Source organism: Mus musculus, chromosome 9, assembly GCF_000001635.26.
Source record: "Mus musculus strain C57BL/6J chromosome 9, GRCm38.p6 C57BL/6J".
NCBI lineage: Eukaryota > Metazoa > Chordata > Mammalia > Rodentia > Muridae > Mus > Mus musculus.
Window position 1 is genome coordinate 112,126,398 of NC_000075.6, and position 23,311 is coordinate 112,149,708.

General features: G+C 43.0%; 1 protein-coding gene across 69 annotated transcripts in view; it reads right to left on the reverse strand.

Moving 5' to 3' along the window:
• Arpp21 (cyclic AMP-regulated phosphoprotein, 21) overlaps nt 1–23,311 on the reverse strand; it is a 171,198-nt gene that overhangs the window by 61,307 nt on the left and 86,580 nt on the right. For 24 of the 69 annotated variants that reach the window (NM_001362010.1, NM_001362023.1, NM_001362015.1 and 21 more), the window contains 6 exons: nt 22,938–22,975; nt 21,026–21,085; nt 16,912–17,141; nt 10,057–10,284; nt 882–1,063; nt 38–142 (listed from right to left, as the gene is read on the reverse strand). In NM_001362010.1, coding sequence (NP_001348939.1) covers nt 38–142; nt 882–1,063; nt 10,057–10,284; nt 16,912–17,141; nt 21,026–21,085; nt 22,938–22,975 — 843 coding nt within the window. Of the gene's footprint in view, nt 1–37; nt 143–881; nt 1,064–10,056; nt 10,285–16,911; nt 17,142–21,025; nt 21,086–22,937; nt 22,976–23,311 lie in introns of those variants that run through there. The other 45 variants (NM_001362030.1, NM_001362016.1, NM_001362031.1 and 42 more) reach the window with 6 other exon arrangements.

Below are 23,311 nucleotides of genomic sequence, written 5' to 3' on the forward strand. Positions count from 1 at the left end.
GTGTGTGTGTGTGTGTGTTATGCTTATGATACTATACCAAGGGGAAGTGCTGCGTTGGCGACATAGGCAGGAGATGCTGGGGAGGAAAAGAGACCGCTGGATATTGCACAGACTGGGAAGATGGCTGCAGGCTCTGGACAGACTGGAGGGAAGAAAACACTGATCAGGTAAGAGTGTGGGGGCCTGAAATCCCATCCCATGGGAAGGGCATTGCTGTCATTAAGAGGCTCCCCAAGATCATTCAGTGTAGAGAGGAAAGCTGTGTATGCAGAGCCAGATGGCTTGGTCTTGAGGGGGCTCCGGAAAGCCTGCCTTGAAGTGTCGGGCACTTGAGTTGGTTGGGTGCTCTGAACTTACAGACATGTGTTGCTCAAGAACTAAGAAGTGAAAGCACATAAAAAAGAAGACTCCCCCAGGGAGCCTGCTTAGAACACATCAGGGTTGATTGTGCCTCCCTGGGAAAGGAGGGCATCTCTGCACCTTTCACAGGAGCCCAGAGATGAACATCCAGGTCAGCTGGGACTTGGCGATCTCTGCTCTTCCCACTGAAGGAAAGGGCAGTGCTGATTATGTAGACATGAGTGTTTGATCTGTGGTGGGAGGGGGTGAATTAACTCAAAGTCCTAGAAGGGATTATAATTTGCTTTGCTACAAACAATACTTAGACCCAAGCAACTGTGCATCCGTTTTCCCTAGTATCTGCTCTCACCCAGTAGACACTTGCATTGGGTATAAGCAGATACTCTTTTGTCCAGTGACGATTATACTCTGGAAGATTTTACCTATAAGCGTGATGGGAAGTGACACGCCGTATCTTTTCTCCTAGATAGATTGCTGACCTGAACCCTATTGTGGCCCTCATCTTTAGGCCAGCTCCTCACCTGAGTGACCAGTGGCCCTGCCATCTGGGGCTGTGATGCCTGGACCTGCTGCTGAGGCTGAGGCGAAGGTTGCTGCTGTGGAGGTTGCTGGGGCTGCCCACCAACAGTGCCACGCAGTGTCTGCTGACTTCCGGGAGGGTTGTATATCGCAGGCGTTCCATCCGGGTTCACAAAGGGCTGACCTGAAATAAAGCCATACATAAGCCTGGGCTCAGTTGAGGGTCTCACTGTCTTTCCTGCAGGGAGAAAGAGCACTCTCGTAGAATCTCTGAAAATAGCCTAAAGTAAAAGCACACCCAAGAGGAATTCAAGACAGGGACCCTGCTCCAAGGTCACATGTGTTCCTGCTTGTGATCAGACTAACTTAGGTATGATGATAGTGTGAGCACAGAGCAACTTAGGAAGTAGCAAACTAACCTACCTCCTTCAGGGAGATATGCCAGGCAAAGGGCCACTGTGAACAGTGGAGCCCAGTAGTCGGGCCTGAGGAGAAGCAATCTCTCTGCAACCCTATTTTGTCTCCTGTATCTATCTCACAGTCGTATACTGGGAGACAGCAGCTACTTTCTGATCACAGAACTCCGACTACCTCCAGTAACGAGTTATCTACCAAAGCATTGATTTCGCTTCCATTCAGTCTGGCCACCAAACAAAAATTATTACAGGCCTATAAATACATACACAAAATAAGGAGATGGAATGTATCTACTGCCCCCTTCTCTAGGCACACAACTGGGGATAGCCATGGTTCTATATTCATCTCCTTAATGAGTATACAAAGTAGCAGGGATCCCCATAGGTTTTTCTTACATGCTAAGTTTTTACTGATTCCCCCATCTCTCTCACCCCATCCCCATTGTACCCCTCTTCACCTTTTGTCCCCCTTCTAGTTATAAATCATGTCTTTTCTTACCCCACCTACCTCCCTCCCTTACAATCTCAATTCTCACATCTTGTGGATGGGCCCTTTCCAGTGACCATACTTCCACCTACACTTCCTCCCATATGCATGCATGCATGCATACATACATACATACAGACAACAATTGGAAACTAAGTCTACATGTGAGAGGGAATATGCAGTCTCCCCAAGCCTGAGTTGCCTTACTTAATATAAAGTTTTTCTGTTCCATCCATCTCTCTACAGATTTTGCAAGTTTGCTTTTCTTTTCCAGGTTTTATCTTTTTAAATAAAGGCCAACCCTGCTTGAAGAATATAGTGCTACCACCACTTGTGACCAATACTAGCTTCTGCTGGATTCAAACTCATCATAAGATGATCTGTCAATGGGTTCTATCTATAGTTTTGCGTTTTGAGATATTGGCTTGCTCACTGTGATAATGTTGACTACTTAGCGACTGTGTGGCTTTGCAATTTGGAAAAATATGCTGGAGGAAGTGGAGGCTCACGGGGACATGGGGGTGAGGGCTACGTCATGCATAGTGAAAGGTGGGAGGGCAGAGAGGAGGAGATGGGGAGCGGGGTAAAAAGAGAGCACACATTTCAGGTGTGGTGGACAGCGGTCTTGAACACAGATCTCACCTCTTTTCAACAACCCTGTGAATATTCATTCTCATTTTTACCTCAGCAGAAGTAAAATTAAGCTCAAGGAGAGCAGGAAATTCATTTGGCAAAATAAGCAACAGCAAGGACAATGACTTAGCACAGTAAGGGAGGGAGATGTGCCTCTGCCTAGTGATGCCCTAATGTCTATTCACTTTCTGATGTACCCAACATAACTGACTTATGAAAATATACATAAGGAGCACACAGTAGGACTCAGACCCATGACAACTGAAAGGCATCAGCCAAGGCATGAGGACTTGGACAAGCCAACGATGCTTTTCTTCTTCCTGTGTAGTCATAGAAGGGAGAAGGCATGGTACACAAGGAGATTGATCCGTGTACCCGCCAACTACCTTCTTCACTGTCCCATCATCTGGCAGCCCTACAGGGAATAAAGAGCTGGAGATGTTTCTCCTCAAGATGAACTCAGAAGCGCACTGCAGGAGCCTGAGAAAAATGCCTAGCAGAAGTAGAACTTCCTGGACCAGTGTGGTGCTCCATGGAAAGCCTTCCCCTCTGGGGGTTGGGCAGTGGCATCAGCAGCAAGTTGAGCTCTCGTGCAGCACATAGCCCAAGCCTCTGAGCCTGTCCGTTGTACTCAGGGAGACACGGGGCTTTCAGGAGCATCAGTTGTTCTGAACTGGAAGGATATAAATGACATGGGGGCCTTGCCTTGATACTCTTGCTCATGTAGAAGCAGAACAAGCTAGGGTTGGTAATCTCATGGGGAAGAAATTAGCAACACGGAGTGAAAAGGAGAGAGATCTAAAAAACAACTCAAGGAAGCATGCTACTCTCATGTGGACTTCACGACACAGTGGACCGTTATGAAATAGGAGTAAACAAATTAAGTCAGAAACTTTAATCACTGCATATCAACAAACATGCCTCCTAGGACGAAGGACTTTATGACAGTAGTCTCAGGACCAATACCACTCACGGCTACAGGAAATGAAGCAGAAATGCATCCTTAGAAAATATGCTGATTAAGTTGAGTAACTTCATATTCAGCCGGGCATGGTACACTGGAATTCAGGATCTTTTCAAATTCCTGAATGCCGGGATTATAGGCATGGCCACCATATCCAGGTAACTTTTTTTTAAGTTCATAATGTCCCAGACACATGCTTTCTTACTATTGCCATTTAATTTTAGCTACATTTTACTGTATGACTTTTTCCCCCTTAAAAACCAATTTTTCCCCCTAGAATCAAAACTTGTAATCCATTGTTCCCCAAAGCCAGAAATTTGGAAAAGGCTAAAAATTATTTCAGTTTTAAACCATTTCTGGGCCTGGGAGGATAGGAGGGAAGGGAAGCTCTGATTGAGATGTAAAGTAATTTAATTAATTAATGAAAAAACACACATTCTACCAATGTTTTGAGTATTCTAATACTCAGTTTTCTTTTAACCCCAGCACGGGGGGTGGGGGTTAGGAGAATCCCTGGGGCACCCTGGACAGTGAGTTTAGATCAATCAGGTGAGCCTCAGGCTAATAAAAGACCTTGTTTCAAAAACAGGATGGACAGCCGCTGAGGAAATATACCTGCTTTTGACCTGTGACCTCATAGGACACACACACACACACACACACACACACACATATTCACCCACACATATACATATACACCTGCCCAAACAAGTGCACCTATATAAACATTACCCATAAGTACACATACATATGCAGACACTAGCTCTCACAATACGTGAACGGATTCTATTCTATTATGACCTTGCTTCTGACCACTACTTCTGAGACATATGAAAATCTACCTCTAATTCTGGTTAGGTTATAACCCCAAATGCTCAGATGTCCTTTGTGATAAACTCTACAATCTCAGCTTGAAATGCGATTAGCACATTCTGGCGCAAAGCAAGAGATGGCCCAAAATAATTGCCTACGAGAATTCTAGTGATTCCGACGGAAGAGATGGCTCGGGCCTGGAAAGAACAGGAAGAGTCAAATGCTGGTTTGATGCTCACCCAGCAAAGGTGGCAGAGCTGAGCGAAAGCCAAGGCTGCCAGAGAAGAGAACAAAAGCAACTTCCCAGGACACCTGGGCCAGGTGGCTGTTGGCTTTCAAGTCAGACCACAGCAGCTCCTCTGTGTCTGGCAAATTCCACCAATCCAGATACAATTACACTGAATACAAGCAATTAGTTTGAGTGACAGCTGAGGCAGACTGCGGGTGGGGGTGGAGCCTGGCTGGGCCTTGCTTCAGTCTGATGGAAGCAAGTGTGGCAAGCAGGCTTAGTAGGCCGCAGTGGGCCTGTAGAGCTTAGGGGAAAAGGCTTGATATCATAAATAAGCTAGCACACCCTCAGTTGAAAGCAGGGGCAGAGAAAGAGACTGGATGTAAAATACACATTCCTTTTAAAAACATACTAGCTGAGAAAGTTTTCCATGGTCCACATCAACATATCTGTAATTATTTCAGTAATGGATCATTATTGAATAATCTCACAAAGCAGACCATTTTGTTGTTTTGCAAGAAAGGAAAAAGACATACACTTAACTAACTCTGGGGGGCGGTGGGGGGGGGGGGAAGATGGCTCTGCAGGTTAAAGCCTCGTGCTGACAAATCTGAAGATCTGAGTTCAACCCCAGGGATGCCCACAGTGGAGGGAAAACACTGACTCCCCCCAGTGTTCTCTGACCTCCATAGGCACAGCCTGGCATACTTGTGTCCCCCAGAAAGTGTTAAAAAATAAAGCATAATTGAAAATGTCCCCTCCCCATGAGTCTATAAATATCTTAGTAACAAGGAAACACACACAAGGAAAGTCACATAAGAAATAAAATAGCCATAAGCTCTTGACACCAAAGCATGTCTGCTTCCCACTTGATAGAATGGTAAGGGACGAAGGGAGAGGGGCTTTTCATTCCTTCCTGTGTAGAAGGTCATGTTGACAGAGCACTCGATAAGAAAGATTAACTCCACCCTTGAAGGACATCTTGACAGACAGTGTAAGCAGAATTTCCAGACACACTTGAGAACAATGTGGAAGCACTTTGGATAAACAGAAGCTGGGAGTCCTGATAAAAGTCTAGGATTGAAGAGCCCAGCAGGAGCACCTGGCCGAGAAGTTCTGAGTGGCGCCTCAGAGTGAGGGCCCCAAATGCTGTATATCCTTACACAGTCATGGATTTGCGCAAGGTGAAGAGAAGGCAGTGTGAGTGAGTATACAGCGTGCAGGGGCATGCGCTAGGATCGGAGGGCTGCTTGTTGGCATTCCTATGCAACAGCATTTCTGTCAAATGCAACAAAATTTCTGTCAAAACTACACAAAGGAGCCTGTGATTCAGGACAGCTGAAGGAAGAATATGAGGAGGAGTCTAGACTTGCTTGGCAGGCATGATAGCTTTGGATAAACAAACAAACAAACAAACAAACAATTTGTGACTACTTACTCATTTAGGTTCCTGGAAACAACCATGAGGAATCAAGAGGGCTTGAGTAAGACTGAATGGGAGACAACTTGGTGGCTAAGACAAAATTCAAACATTTGGGGTCCAAGAAGAAGGCTCAGCAGGTAAGGGTCCTCTCTGAACAAGCATGAGAACCTGTGTGTGAATCTCTACCACCCACGCAAAACGCTGGTGTTGTTGCATGCTTGCCTGAGACAACACGATTGTTATAGCTTACCAGCTGCTAATATAACCACAGGTTCAGAGAGAGACTCTGTCTCAACGGAATAAAGCGGAGAGTGATGGGGCATGGCTTCTGACACCCCCCCCCCGGCTTCTATCCACCCATGAGTATATATACCACACAACACACCACACACACATACCACACGAACATACACACCATTTTATACTCCCATGTACACATGAGAGTCATAACCATGGCAGTCATGGAAGGCTCTCAGTATACTCTTTGTTTAGGGCTAAGCCCACTGTATACACAAAAGATGTTTCACTCTTTGTTCTATGCAGTAGACACATGACTGGAACACACATGTTTGTATACCACACATCCATTAACAAATCAGACAACAACTTGTAAGACTCAGTTCTTTCCCTTCCAATGAGTTCCAACACTCAAACTCAGATGCTCAAACTTGGCAGCACACACCTTTATCCACTGACCCAACCTTGCAATCTCAGTCAATTACAAATTTGTACATGGAGCCCATTCTCCAGTATATGACATTGAGTGGGAAGTCACTGTGCTGGCTAGGTAAACACATGGGATGCTTGGTAGATATGTATTTCACCAGTAACCATCCAGTACGTGTATTGTACCCAGAAGTCTGTCATTCATTCTAGGGAATCCAAATGCAATTAATTAGTCAATTAATTACTTAATTGTACAGGTTGTCCCCCCACACACAGTTATTTAAAATGCACCAACAAGGGGATAAGAAAGAAGATGTTAAGTTTCAAACCCAGGACAAATCAATAACTAAGGTGCCGACTTAACTATCAAAGTAGACTTGGCTGCCAAGTTTTCCCAGCATCCCTCAGTAACTAGAAGTTACAGGGTATGGATGGCATAGCCTGCCCCCTACCCTAAACTTCTCCAGCCCAAAGGCTAGGCTGCTCTTCCCCCATTTGCCATGCCCCATATAATTCAGACATTTTGATTATCTAGGCTTTTCCTCTACTCTTTACAATCCTGGCTCTCCCCTCTCCCTTGTCCCCTCTCTCCTCACATAGTCCCAGTCAGGGTCACGTTTACTCTCTGGACTCTCCCAATTCTCTTCCTCTGGCTACGCTCTCTCTCATATGACAATAACACTTCTTCCCCTCCCCCACTATGCCTAGGAACAGTCACATCTCCCCCACCCCCCCCATAGTAGTTAGCTACCATTGGTGCTGAACATGAAAGTATTTGTGTCCTGTGCTTGGTAAGGTATGAAGAGTGATTTCTCACCCATGGATAGCAGTGAAGAATGGATTCCAGACCAGAAGATATAACTTGCAATAGAGGTCATATAAGAATCACATGCTATGTGTCACATGTATACTTACCATGCACACATACACATACCCATGACAGGTATATAGTATGAATTACATACTTTAAAGACATGTGTGCATGCATATTCCTCTTAAAATTTTATTTTTATTAGTTTTCTCTTTGTGTGTATGTGTGTGTATGTTTTTATTAATTTTTATTAGCTTTCAGTGTGTGCCTACATGTGTGTGAGTGCCTACAAAAGCCAAAGATGTCAGGTTTCATGGAGGAGGATTTATGGGTGTTTGTGAGCAACCTGACTTGGCCACTGTGAACCAAATGTAGATCCTCTTCAAGAGCAGTACCTGTTCTTAACCACTGACCGATCTCTCTGTCCCAGTATGTTTATATTTTCAATCAATGAAATTAAAAGCACTCTAGACAGAAGAAATACAATTTGTTTTTATGTGTATATGGATTGTGTGTCTGTATTTTTGCATGTATGTGGGCTCAGCTGTGTGTCTGTATATGTGTGCACATCTTTGCATGCATGCATGGGTACAACCTCATGAGTGTGACTGTGCTCATGCATGACTGTGACTTGTACAACACTGATGTCTTGAGTATTCCTCAATGGCTTGCCACACTATACATTATCTCTCAGTTGAGCCCAAAGCTCTACAAATTGGCTAGTCTCAAAAATCAGTATGTCCCAGGCATCTCCTGCTTCCACTTTCCCAAGTCTCAAATTATTGGCAAACTGCCATGCCTACCAGGCATTTACAGTGCCAGAGTCCTCACTCCTGTCCTCAGGCTGATGCAGCGGTTGCTCTAACCACTTAGCCATCCACCTAGCCGGGAAACGGAGCTTCTCACCTCCCACGGCTCAGCCATGTATAAAATACAATAACTGTGGTCATTTGTGAGGAAGAGTTCAACGCCTATCGTGTGTCAAAGCAGACAAAGGTCTATAGAGAAACGATTCAGCAGTGCCTTCCCTCTAGTTGAGAACCTTTCTCAAAGGAGATGTTTCGATAGCAGCCTCAAGTGACTCCATCCAATGAATGAGAATCAGGACTTGGCACCAGCAGAATTCTATTTCTTTGCTAAATAAGTTAGATTGGGTATAATAATATATACACACATATGCAAAGCCACACTACCATTACTAATGATACCCTACAAAACATACTTTTGTGTCTTTTTAAGAACACTCTGGAATTCTGCTTAAAGCAAATCAAGCAAATGAATGTTCTGTGCGGGCTCCTTCCAGCAAGCCCTTTATCCACTCAACAGCAAAAGCTTTCACACCAACAATCAAATCATCCTTTAGTCAGGGCCCAGAGAGGTGCGTACGGTGCTGGTATCCTTCACTCTCCTTTATGAAGCTTGCAATAATACCAATAAAACCTGAGCCATTCAGAAAATGCCCCTTAGAAGTACCCAGTCTTAGGCTTTCAAGTGGTTTTCAGTAAAATGATTATGGCGTTTGTTCTCTCGAACTTATGGTACTTTCAGAATGTCTCCATCAAATCCCATGCTCTGAGAATGGGCCATATGCTTTATAAGAACAGGCAGTTACTTCAGGAACCACTTTGCCATAGTTCCCATGTTGAGGCAAGGACCCTAATTGCCAGACCCCATGTGAGCAGACCCAGCCAATCACTCTTGTGAGATGTTCAGCTGCTTCTCTCTGGTTAAGCTTAGATTACTGAAGTAATGCTCTATACACCAGAGCTAACCTTCAGACTCCTTGGCAGAGAATTCTCTTCTTTCCAATCCCTAATGACAAACTCTGAATGCTAAACCTGACAGCACAGCTCTAAAAATATTCTGGACTCTCAGCTCTCTGTGGTGGTGGCGGCAGGGGTTATGGTGGAGGGTTGTCTTAAGATGGGAGTTACCTATCCCCTAGGGAAATTGGCAGTCATCATGGAGTAAGCCATAATTATGGAAGGGACAGTTTCCCAGTCCCACTATAAGCTGGCTGGGTCTATTATCCCCACGAGGCAGTATTTAATGCTTGTCATTATTTTCATTACTCATGTGGGTTCTTCTTACTCTGCAGGGGCTGGGTGAGTCCTATAATCGTCTATAATAACCTGGGTCCAGGAATCCAAGGGATTCCCTGCACTCCTGAAATGTCTTTGAGTGAAAAATACTTGAGGTGTAATGCAGGCTCACTGAGCCTTTAGTGTGAGAAGCACTAAGATTAGTATATCCCAGGTCAGGACACAGCTGACCCACATTTTAGGTCCTCAGAAGAGGATAAAACTCTTCATGGCCAAGAAAAAAGGGACCAAGAGAAGGGGATGCTGCCTCAGCTGCCGGCTGATGTCTTCCCCCTTCACCTCCACCTCCTCCTCTTCCTTCTCCTCCTATTCCTTTTCCTCCTCTCCATTTTCAGGGCTGGGAATGAAACGCAAGGCCTTAGTCATGCCAAGCAAGTACTTTACTATGGGGCTTCAGCCCTAAGTCTCCAGTAGGGGTGACTCCTGGGAATTGCCTGATCTGTATGAATGTTGATGCATTTACATACATAGCTGTAAATCCAGACTTCCCCAAAGTCACCGCAAAGTTGTCCCCACACTCTGTCTCCTACCCAAGTATTTTTTTTCAGAAAACTTGATAATGAATTTTACTTATCAAACAGAGGAATAAAGCTTTAATAACTCATGTTTCCAGCAGAGCAGAACAGTACTGACCTGTGTGTGGATTAAGAAGGATGCTTCCGGGTGGGATGCCAGTCGCACTTTCAAGTGGGAGGAGGATGTAGCTGGTGCTGCTGGGAGGAACCTGGCCTCCCATTCCATTCTCTGAATAGGCCATACAGCCAGGAGAACCAGCTGCCACGCTAGAGGTCAGGGCCGTGCTCTGTGGGTGGGTGCGGGACAGTGATCCTGAGGAGCCCGCACTGCTGGAAGACTCAGAACCTGGTAGAAAGATGGGAATCAACAGAGCATGTGGTACCCAGGGAAGTTGAGAGACAATAATTAGACATCACAAAGCTGACTCCTTCATCCGGGGACACTGGGCAGTTTAAGGTGTGTGCTGAAGGATGAGGTTAGCCAATGTCCCCTCCACATTGTGAACTTGTATTTATGGAAACCTTTGCTTTCTGCTTCTCAGGTGTGCCAGTTTTTCTAAGGAAGGGGGTATTAAAAACAACCATTCCTTCAGCTTTTGCACACACTCTCTAGGAAGTAAGCTGGTAAATGAGATTTCTAAGCAACGAACTCAGTGCCTGCAAATTCCCATCTCTTGAAAAATTAATGCTACAAGAAATACTTCTCTTAGTGAGACTGACAGACCAATAGGAACCAGGAACAGGGTGGAGGATAAAGAGATGGCCACCCAAGGAGACCTATGACACAGTGGCCCATGTGTGCTCTTGAAGCTCCATCCTTCAGGCAAAATTTGAAGGGAACTGATACAAACTGGTATTTATTTCCTCTATGATTAGAGAACTGGACTATTTCTGTTGGGAACACAGCACTACATGAGTGGGAATTATTTTTATGATGCTGGAGAGTGAATCCAGAGTCTTGTATGTGCTTAGAAAGAGCTGTAGCTCGGAATTAAACCTGGAGCCACAAGTTAAACAAACAAACAAACAAACAAACAAACAAGCAAACAAATAAACCAATTACCAGAAGGAGAGGGGTGACTTAGGAGAACAAGTATAGAATTGAGAGCTGAGGACAACAGCTACATCTGGATCTAACATTTCTTGTATCTTCTAATTGGGGCAACTTTGAACATCTTGGAAATAATAGTTTCCATGTTGGACCATATCCTCAGGTTGTAAGCCCAATTAAACATTTCCTCCATTAATTTTCTTCTTGTCAAGTATTCAGTCCAAGTGATGAAAAAAGAAACTGATAAACACTTAGACAGGAACACAGGGATTGCTAGGTGCCCTTTCTGGTTGCCTTTGTTGTATGCTTGGGCCAGTTTGCAAGCCTTGATCATCTGGAACAGATAGAGCGACAGTCTACACAGCTATACCACTGATATATTTGACTAAAAACAGACACTGGCAACAATGATAAAAACACAGGGCAACAAGTGTTCAAAGGTTTAACTCATATTGAAATTGATACTTGAAATTTCAAGAGTTTTAGGTTCCCAGTGTTAAAAATGTGTCTGACTTCCTTTTTCCAGGGGCTTACTGGAAGGCAGAGCAAATATTGAAACACTATGTTGGTGTGGTAAGCACTGGACTTATCAGACAGGTTTTCTGTGTCACTGTGTGGCAACATCTGAGTGGACTCAGGCCACTCAACTCCCATATTGTCCAAGCTCTGAGCCTGCAGGCTACACACCCCATTCAGCAATGTCATTCCTGTGGCAGCCAGATAGTGCCACCACCTGATCAAGCTTGGTCAAGTTCTAGAAGATGCATAAAGTAATCAAAGTTACTCCCCAGGGGGACATAGCAGCTCCTAGGGATCAAAAGAGGGAGATGACATCAGGACAGCTAACAGAGAAACTCAGTGTGCCCTCAAGGGAGAATTGGGGGCAGTATGTGGGTGAGTGGGAGATCACAAAGCAAAGCAAAATGCAGAACCAGGCAGGACAGGGCAGAAAGGTAAGGCACAAGAGGAAGAGGCCTCAGCTCCGGTCTGCCTCTGATGTGCCTCATCTCTCTAGGACGCATCAGTTGCCTCAACCTCAGAGCTCGCTTCTGTGAGGCATCCAGACAGACTGGAAGCAAGAAGGGGGAAGATGGCTTAGTTTCCCATACTGGACCATGTTTTGAACAGACTTCTCTTTATCTCTAGTTTTCAGACTTTCTGTGTCTTTAAGATGTAAATCCCAGTTTTACCTACTTTGTAGCCTTTCTGCCTTTCTTAGACTTTGGAGCCTTTAGTTTGTTTGTTTGTTTTTGGTTTTGTTTTGTTTTTTGTTTTTGTTTTTGGTTTTGGTTTTTGTTTTTTTGATTTTTTTGAGACAGGGTTCCTCTGTATAGCCCTGGCTGTCCTGGAACTCACTTTGTAGACCAGGCAAGACAATTATTACAAGAGGTAAACAGGACACATTGGACTGCTTTGAAATATTAGACTGACTAGAAGCTAATGTGCTTAAAAACCTGAAGAAGTAGAAGAAAAATAAGAGGAGGAGGAAGAGAAGGAAGGAGAAGGGATGAGGAAAGAGGAGGAGGTAAAACATAGAGAGAAGGAAGAGGACAATGCAGGAGAAAGATGAGGGGACAGAGGAGGAGAGACTGAAGGAAGTGGAGAATGAGGGGGGAAGAGGAGAAGGAAGACAAAGAAAGAAGAGGAAGAAGATAAACAGGGTGGGGACAGACAGAGGGAATATGGTCCTGCAATTGCTCAACAGACAAAGACAGGTAGACAGCGGGACAGGCAGACACACACACACACACACACACACACACACACACACACACACACACTTATACTCCCCATATCCGACTGATAGAACAGTGGCACTACATTATAAAATTTAAAGCTCTTTAGTCCCTTCAGATGATTTTGTTCACTACAATAGCTTAATTGATATATATTTTATGGATCATAAAATTCCATCTTTCCTAATGTGGGATCTAATAGCTTTTAGCATATCGCTGGAGCAGAACAAACACCACTCCTATCCCGTCTTAGAACATTCTCATTTCCCCAAAGGAAGCAGGAGATCTTAGGAGTGATGGACAGGTCCAAGCCCTTACTCTAACTCTGATCTAAGGTCTGATCTAAAACCCGCCTTTTTAGATTGTCTGTGTGGAATATTTTTCATAAATGCAATTGTACAATATGTGTAGACAGCTTCCTTGATGTAGCTAGAGTAGAGTTCAAGGCTCATACATGCTATATTATGCATCAAAGCTTCGTCCCTCTCTTCATTCAGCTCCATTAAGGTCAGAACTCACAGAAGCTGTGGTTACCTACATAAGACCTATACAATGTTAGGTATAGCATTGTATAGCAGTCGGCATCCCATCCTGGGCAGGGGAGAAGCTCATGGGCCCCCTCTCCTCCTTGAGGACTTGTAGTTAATGTGTACCTTGGGGAGGAGGCTCGTATTTTCTAGTGGTGTAAGCACTGGTAAGTTACCTATAGTTCAGCGAGCAGCCCTCGTGCTCAGGTAAGTAATCCTAATTCAATGTAGTGGGGTGCAAAAAGAAAGTCAGGACATGAAATTAAGAGGGAGAAGCTTAATGGGAAGGAAGGCAAATGACAGAGGCCAAAGGAGAGACAGTCAAAGTACCTTATATATGTCCACGAAAATGTGAAGGAATGAGCAAATAAATAACAGCGTTCTATCTAATAATGATCTGTCCCCAAACCTTCCAATCAAGGGGCAAGAGCAGAACCAATTAGGTTAGCACCAGTTAGCACCAATTAATAATCACAGGACTCAGGAAGGCTTCATTTTAATGACTATTCTCCCCTCTATCACCACCTGATCAAGCTTGGTCAAGTTCTAGAAGATGCATAAAGTAATCAAAGTTACTCCCCAGGGGGACATAGCAGCTCCTAGTCTTCTCCAGTCTTCCCAAGGCACAGAAGTCTTACTTCTTAGTTAATAACTCTAGAAAGTATTTCTAGATTCAGAGGGTCAGAGTTCAGCAGAGTGATCTAAAACTTCCAAAATTATGAGGAGAAAGCTAACACCCAGGCTATCACTTGGAAGAACCAAAATAAAGAGGATAAGGTAGTGGGAAGATGAGGTATGATGCAGTAAAGTTGGAAAAATTAAAAATAGGGTATTAAGATTAATATTAGACTATCAAAAACAATCCTCGGAGGTCGGCATGGAGTCAGTGGGGAAGATGGATTACGCCCAGAAAATGAAACCGTGCAGTCACTCAAGTTATGAAAATGAAAGGGTGGCTTATCTCTTTGGAGAGGTTATTTCAAAGGATATTGGGAGATGCCTCAACTGCTAGTTTGCACCTGGAAACTTCTAGAAAGGCAAATTGCCGTGCTCCCTTTAACACCTCCTGACTCAAAAGCCTTGGAGAAGGCGTGACGTGTGATGTCACTAGACTTCCCATCTCTGATGATGCTGAGAGCATTGCTGTGTGGCTGAACCACGTGGGGCGAATGGCAAGGCACTGTAGCCCGAGGCAGAGCCAGCAGGAAGTGTGTGCTTATCACTCAGCCACATTGCCAGTCTCAAGGGGACAACAAGCCTGAAGCATAAGGACCACCACAAGGTTGCTCCCAAAGTCAGCATGACAGCGTCCTCAACCTCCATAGTCTTGGGCTGGGCTGCCAGCAAACCACTCAAGAGACTGCATGTATACATTGGGTTATAAGCTTCACGCTAATGTAGAAGAGCATCTCCAATATTGAGAAAGTCTCACCATTACCCAGTTAGAGCCAGAACCTTCACAAGTAGGAGAACAGCTTGAAAGCTTGAACACCTCATTTCAGAAAACACATTGGTTTCTGAAAGACTTTTAAAAGTTTTCAACTTTACTACACCAATTAGAAAATAAATCAGAAACCTGTTCTGATGCTCACGACAGCCAAACTGGCAGGTTTACTTCAGAGAACCACCGTGGGGAGGTTTAAGATTGTCTTGACATCCTCTCTTGATCTCCTTATTTAAAAAAAAAAAAAATTGTTTCTCCTTTCCATGCCTGTGCCTTGACAAGCTTTCGAAGGCAGACACTTAAAGTTAAAAAAAAAAAAAAAAAAAAAAAAACCTGTCTGAAGCATTCTAATCTCTAACGGTTCTCCAAAGAGAGTAGTGTTCTCCCGTTCCTGAAGTATTTTAAATGCTTCCGATCAGCTTTGCTGTGGAAGTGACAGGGGCTTGGTGCGTGGAAAATGGTGATTAATTTTAAAATGGTAAGAGCCCTTTCAGGGTGTTGGAATTTTTAAGTGCACCTTTTAAGGTACTTGGTTTCAGCATCTTAAGAACCGAAACTGTTTAACCTTTCTTAGTTTACAAGAGTTCAAGTGCACTGCCGCTGCTTGTGTGGATTTCAGATGCTGTGATAGTGGGATACAAGAGCAATTAATTAGAGTCAGAATCAAGAGCTTAACAGCTAGTGAACAGAGCTCTCAGGAAGAGGGCACCCACCCACCTGCGCTCTCCAAGGAGCTCGGTGGTATGGATAGAGTGAAGTCTCTGAATAAATGTTATTAATTTGCCTTCTGTGTAGGAAAACATGAGATAATTTCCTAGGAGGAATTTGTCAACAACGTAATTATGCTAAATGATCAGCAAAATGGACCTGGTTTGGGGCAAACCCCTTCTCTCCTGAGTCAGCATGAGTCTAGAAAGCAGTCAGTGCAGGGCAAAGATATCTTAGTTTCAAGTGGGGTTTTCTACACTCAGCCTAAACCTTCCACTGCTATATCCCAGTCCTGACCCCCAGGTCCTGTTGGAATTACAGTTTAAGTCTCAGTGACAGTTCAAGTGACAATGCCCTGCCTCTTGTCCCCTAGCCCCTCCCCCCATCTCCTTTTCTCAGTAAGAATGAGAAGTCAGCATCTGGTATCATTGCTCAGGCACCATCCACCACTCCATCAATCCCAGGTATCCCAACATTCTGGAGCTCACTAAGTAGCTAAGCTGGCTGGCTACAGAGAGCCCCAGGGACCAGCACATGTCACCAGACCCACTCTTTACTGGGCAAACTGTAGCCCTTGTGCTTCACAGATGGAGCCGTCCTCTCTGCTGAGAGCGATTGTAGTCATTCTAAAGCCATGGCTCGAGAGAGAGAAATTTCTAGGTTTATCGTCATCACCACTTTCTAAGCATCTTGCCTGTTCCTTGTTTATCTCAAAATATCACTGTTCCCCGAGAGGAAGAATAAAGCAGAAATCATAAAGAAGCAAAAAAGCGACCTTCACTTTTCAGTGTTTAGTGAGTGTCACTGCACTAAACACTCCAGAGACTGGCCTTCCTCATCTGCAAATTAGGGGTACAAATATTTCATGGACACAATAAATGTAAGTGTGCACTGACAAGACCCTTGAAACATGTCAGCTACGTGTGCAAACTGGTTTGCATATATTGAAACTTTTTTGTCTTCCAAATAACGATTAAATGTGAAGATATTAGCATTTATATATCTCAGAGGAGGAAATATGTACACATAATTTAAGTAATAACAGGTCCAGCACCAGAGGAACAGTGTACTCGTACAGGAGCTAAATCTATTACCTTTATAATGACCTTACAAGGCAGCTATAAGAAATATGTCATAGCACTACATTTAAAAGCAGTAGCTAACTTCTGTTAAATAATTGTTATTTGTATTTATCAAGGTTCACCTTTTTTTAAAAAAAATTATGTCATTTAAACTTTAAGTAATTAAACTGGGTTCATAAAACATCTGATAACATCTATTTTACCAGGAAGGAAACTAAGGAGAAAGAAGTTTATGGATAAGCTTCAAGTCTGTGGCTAGCTAGGAAGATGCAAAAACCCACTTCAATAACACCTCCTGATTCCTTAAATGGAGTGGAATTACTATTCCTGCCATTAGTTAATTCAAAGTCAAGAGAAACAGAGAGCATATGGTCCGGATAGAATCCAGGAGGCACCAGGGCGTGGACCCTCTTAGAAATACCTACCTGTTTTGGACAGTTTCCCAGCACTCCTGGTACTGGACGTGCTGTCGCCCCTGGTCAGCACCGTGATGCCCCCAAAACTTGCCGTCTTGGTCATGGTGGGCTTCAGATTGCGGTTGGAACTGTCCGAATCTGTGCTGCTCCAAGCCCGCTGGTGGTCTGGCCACCTGAGCTCAGTCTCTGAGCTGCTCTGCCGGCTCCCGGAAGTTCTTCCTGAGCTGTCTCGGTGAGCCCTGCACAGCCGTCAGAAAGATTCATGGGGACAGAGTTATGCATCATGACAGTGTGGGTGGGCAGAGGAGCCCTTCGGAGAATAGTCACCTCTACTTTCCTCGCTGACCGCTTTAACACCCTCCCCCGCCCCCAACAGTGTTACAAATACCTGGATGACACAAAGACACGTAACATATGACACATGGCACACATTATACATGGGAAATCCAAACCTAGAGACACCATGATCCCTCTGCCAGTAAAGGAGACACAGTTGGAGACAAGTGCTATAAAACATAATTGTTAGCTTCTCTCTCCGAGAGGAAAGTGGGTACACTCTCCTGACTCAAATCAATAATGAATTCATGTTCCGAAGTAATTATCATCTTACATAATTCTAAAAATAATTCCCAGGAAAGAACTTATTTTTTTTTCTTCTTTAGCATTAAATAATTTGCCTTGGAGGAAAGCTATTTATTAATTCATTTTCCAACTTTGGGTCCTGTATGATAATCTTTGTTCAGCAAGATTTTAACAAAAGAGTGATCATGGAATTTCTATATGAACTCGTGCTGAGAACCTGTCCGTGACTCTAACCTCAGTGGTCTAAGGAAACAGCTTGTTAATCCTTACCAGGGAGAACAGTTCATGAAAGCATCAGCCTGACGCTATACGTTGACCTGAGATTTTCCAATAGCATCAGTGGAAATTTCAAAAACCTCTTGAAGTGAATGAACACATTCATTCAAAATGTATCTAATATAATGGAAGTTACCCAATAGCTAAAGCTGAGTTGGCAGGGAACCTCAGATTTCCTTTAAGAGGTATGGAGGTTTGCATGTGTTTGTGAAGAAATTTGTAGTTTCACTGGTTTTCAGTCTCCTTAAGCAACAAATTTGTGCATATTTACAAAGCTTTTTTTCTCCCCCCTGCTGAAATAATGTTTTATTAAAGTACCCTAGACTTTTCCTGTGGTATAAATGAGTGAAGGGGACATAACTCACAGGTAATAAGTGTACCTTGCAACCTCACATCAGGACGAGATGTGATGCAATCAATGCATGAATCAGACCTCAATCCCTGATCAAAGCTTGGTTTAAAACCAATCTCTGTAAGTCAATAATGCCCCGTTGAGGAGTGAGGAGCCCAGGTAGATCTCTAATAGAAACACTCTTGGCACACGGAGCAGTAGCAGAGCCTCTGTTTTAACGTAGGAAACTTTTGTCTGTGCCTGGGAAGATTAAGAGGGGAAATGGATTTGAGAACTAGTGAAGACCAACAGGAAGGCAAGGGGTGTGGTGGGATAGAGAAATCAGAGGATAAGAAGCATTTTCGGGAGGCACAGTTGATGAACACACCCCTTATCAAAGTTTCCTTATGATGTCTACTGTCAGAACCTCGGGGGAAAGATGGTTTCAGAAGTAACAGGCACCTGAGAGGAGACCTGATGTAGGAAGGGGGTATGCTCACCAATGTCCAGGTGCCTTTAATTGACACAGTTTTAGAAATGTAAGAAAGCTATTAGGGCCGTTGTAGAAGAATAGCCTTCCCAAGGGCTTGTGTTGTCCAGTGTAGTCTGTTCTTCCAACATCCAAGCTCAACTGCATTCTTCCCTTGTATAATTCTGATCATGTTGGCCCATCTCGGATGAAGTGCAGTCAAGCTATCTCTTAGTAACTATCACTGAATTAGAAATGGGACAGCAATCTCCTCAGTAGATGATCTGGAATATCTGGAGCCTCAGTATGCAGGATATGGCAGAAGGAGAATGTGACCCCCAGTGGGGGCAATCCTTTCTCCCATCACCAATTTCCCTTCGTTTCTCCCTTCCACCTGACTTCTGCACCCACCATGACAGGAATCCAGGCTTGTAAAAGTTCCAGGGTGGCTGAGACTGTCTTCCCAAAGGAGGATAACCTCCATTTTTCCAGGGCGTAGTTGACACCCTTTGGCATGGTAGAACTGTTTCCAGCAACTGTATAAGCTCATCTAGACTTAACCTATCTCCCCTCATCCATAAAGTGACCTGAGATACCCTCCCCAGGCCTGGTGGCAGCTCCAATCAGCATTCTAAGTCAGGATCTATGCAGATTTTTAAAGGGGGGCGAATTTAACTTTCTGCTTTTAGGAGATACCATAAATAGAATCCAAATTAAGATACATAATTATTTATGGCTTCTAGATATGTACAAATTGAAATGTAACTCTCATTTCTCTGTCTCCTGGCTGTTTATCCCAGTAATGGCGGGCTGGGGTCCTAAATGAATTGCATGTCTACTCGGTATGGAATCATAAATGCTACAGAAAAGCTCATACTCAAATCCTCCCTCCCGCCCCCGAGAAGTTAGGTTTTGTCCTTTCCAACAAGCGTGTAGGAAAATAATGTCACCGGAGATTTACATAGACAACTAGCATTCCATTCCATGGCAGTCATAAAGCAAATACGCACTTTGTTCTGTTCCTTTGCTTATTGATAACTAATGACACTTTCATTTACTTCTGAACATTGTGGTTTTTGTTTCCTACAAGTTAGATATGTACTCAGAACCACTTTACAATGATCTATGTGCCGTAACATCTGAAACTTAGTGCCTGGGGTAAGTGAGAGGCTGCATGTTCCAATGGCTTCCCTGATTATACCATAGCTCTGCTAGGAGGTGACTTGGGGGTTGTGTTAAAGGAACTGGCTCTTTAAAGGCTTATATCGAATCCATATCAGAGTGTGTGAGCTCAGGGTCTGAGTTTCCAGGAGAAAGAAAACTCAAGTTCATCACTTAAATGTTGAGAAACAAAAAGGAGAGGACCTAATGATGCAAAAGGGAGTTGGGAAAACAACGTTCAGCCTAGGAAAGTTAGAAGCAAGTAAACAAGACCCCAGTTCCTCCTTTTCAACTAATGCCTGAGGGAACAGGAGTCCTCCACTCATGGTAAAGATCTCAATTCAAACTGCTTGCAAAAGGTTTTGTAAATCCATTCACTTTCCTTATTCTCTTCTTTCTTTGAAATTTGTTTGGTGTTTGGTGTTTTATCTTTATTCTAACAGAGATCAACCCTTCCTAGTACTTAGAATATGCACACAATAACTACTGAATATATTTTAAGTGTGTGTGTGTGTGTGTGTGTGTGTGTGTGTGTGTGTGTGTACCAAGTCCTCTGTGTGTAGGTCAAAAAGTAACATACAGGATTTGGTTCTCTCTACCATGTGGGTCTTGGGGATGGAACTGAACTCATGAGTCTTGTTGTAAAGCAACTTTATCCTCTGAGCCATCTTGAAGACCTGATACTGAGTGGTTTTAATAACACTGTTTACATCTGGCCTTATAACACACGTCAGACAGAAAGTGATGAAAACAGGTCTGGCTCTCTGAGCTGTTAGTCCAGCACAGAACTCAAAAAATAATTAACTCCTTCCCCTCACGCCACAAATCTTTGCCTAAATAGTCCATTATAATTGAAGAAACTTCAAAGTTTCCTTTTAGAAGTCAAATAAGTGCTTAAAATCATGTTTGAAATAGTATGATAGACAATAGTCATTTAAAAACCAGCCATCTTAACAGAGTTATCATCGATTTAGTTTCCAGGATTGGGAATTGTAGCCTTCCAGGGAAATCTTAACTCGGCTTAATTTGACAAGGTAAGTTTGAGCGTGTTCAACAGGTTTAAACCGTGAATCCTCCATGTAATAAATGGTACTTCGTAGGAAGACCCCAGAAGAAGAATACACAAAGTCATGTCTTTCCAGTGCTACCTCTTGCCCTGTCCAGTTTTGGAACAAACGCTACAGGAAGAAAACTGAACAAAGTTTAACTTCATGAACAGAAATGTTGCATACTAACACTTATATTGCACACGGATTCTGCCACATCATCCGAAAACACAGTTTATGAAAGTAAACCATACCAACCGAAAGAGCTGTCTTTTCTTATAGGTCTCATTGCATATGTGCATGTCTTCCTGGAGCCTACTGGGAATGAAAAACACCATGTTTACGACATAAAGCCTAAGGGTATGAGACGCCTATGCAGTACTGATGCACACTCCACCGGAGCATGCCTTGCTTGGAAATCAGTCCCTCACATGAGGATTCACTTGTGTGATGTAAAGGTTTGCATGAATAAATTCACAGCAGCAAATAACTATTGTAGACCCTTATCCTATGCTAGATAAAGGGGCAAGAGGAGGGATGTGAAAACAGAAGAGGCTGGTAGACACAGGATAGAAATTTAATTAAACCGGTGTGTTGAGATTTACCTTAAGATAACTGCAAAGTTATTTAATTTGATTCACTGGAAATATCAGTATTCCGGAAGTAAGTGCCCATTATACTATTTATTTTTTATGATGGGACATTCAAATGGATGTTTCCTTCTTGGACTATTAGGACATGTTTATACAGGTAGTGGGCAGAGATGGCCAGTTATTATAATGCTGAATATGATTCAACTTGGATATCTAGGGCATTTATGAGTCAATGAATAGGACTAGGGAATAGAGAAATTATTGGTTAGATAGAGGACTCTGACATGTGTCTTTATGGAAGTAAACTGTCTCTATTCAACGTTTCTGGTGTGGGTGTAAAATTTTGATACAGGACATCACCAAGGTAACCAATGATGGACTCTCAGTTTACTAAAAATGGAGAGTTGGTCCTCAGATTGTATGGGCTTGAAATGAATATATTCTGTCTTCCTTTTACCCAAAAGAGGCGAATCTCTCAATATTTCCAACTGCCAACACAGTGGTCTTTCATCTTTTAGGATACTTATCTCTGATAAGCAGTTTAAATACTGAGTAAGAGCATTTAATGAGCTTCAATTTTAATCAGACTCGTAGGGTCACCCATTATGCTGACACCCTAAATTAAATTAACCTGTTGCTTTATTTACGAATCCCGTCTTTCTAAATCAAGTTGCAGATTTTGATTAATCAAATGTTAGCATGGCTCATGCCACCTCCTTCCTTTGTCTGGAATCCACATAATAGAATCATGGGAACATTTTCATACCTGTGACAGTTTCAAACTGTTTGAAAGGGTATTAAGTCTAAATGGTTTGCCCTTAACCCCAAGATAATCTACAAAATCCATGAACACTCTATTTCCCCAGTACCTCCCTCACTGAGGCTTAAGCCAGCTGCACTGATAAATACAAAAGCCAGCATTTTAAAGAATGTTTCACATCAGCACTTTCAAGAAGATAGGGAGATCTGTGCAATTTGAAATTATATATCTATATATCTATATCTATATCTATATCTATATCATCTATATTTATATCTATATCTATCTATCTATCTCTATCTATCTATCTCTATCTATCTATCTATATCTATCTATCTATATCTATCTATATCTATATCTATATCTATATCTATCTATCTATCTATCTATATATATATATATATATATGGCATGGCTATTTAAAGTGATGAGACCCAAGAAATGGCTAATGATTCGAAATATACTTTCAGCAACCTGGTCAAGAAGCCAGCAAAACTGAATGTCCACTGGGTCTCTACTCTTATCCCTTGTCAAGGGGACTGTATCTTTGGGAGAGCCAGAAACAGAGACTTTGAGCAAAACTGCTTAAGCTCTTGTCTGAAAGAAACCAAGATAACTGCTTCCTCAAATCAAATGCTTTAAACAAATCAAGTAACATATATGTGAATATATATGTGTGTACACACAGATATATGCATGTTCTCATACATATATTCAGGCACACACTTATATACTGGATACATATGAACATGAAAATGTAGAGGACACGTGACAAACCATTCCTCTGAAGACACAAGAAACATAAATGTCATTTTACCTGTTGTCCAAAAATAGGCTTTCCTGTGAGCAAACTGACTGAAAAATAAAGATAAAAAAGGCACCATGTCAGATGGGCAGGATTGGTGGAAATCCCTCAAATCCTTGCCTGATTTTAAAACTACTTTCCCTTCCTTGGGGAAAAGATTAAGAAAATTACATACAAAAGAGGAGAACTTAAAAAGGAGAAAAATAGGTTAGTGTTGTCCACAGGGTAGCCAGTTCACAGCAGCACAAGGCATTTGCCCCTGAGGAAGTCTCTGAAGATGAACAGAGAAAGTCCAAAGTCGGGATAAAGGTCAAAAGAGAAAGATGAGTCAGATGTCGAGAGAGAAGGGTGACTGTTGAGTTTTGAGAGGCATCTTACACCAACCG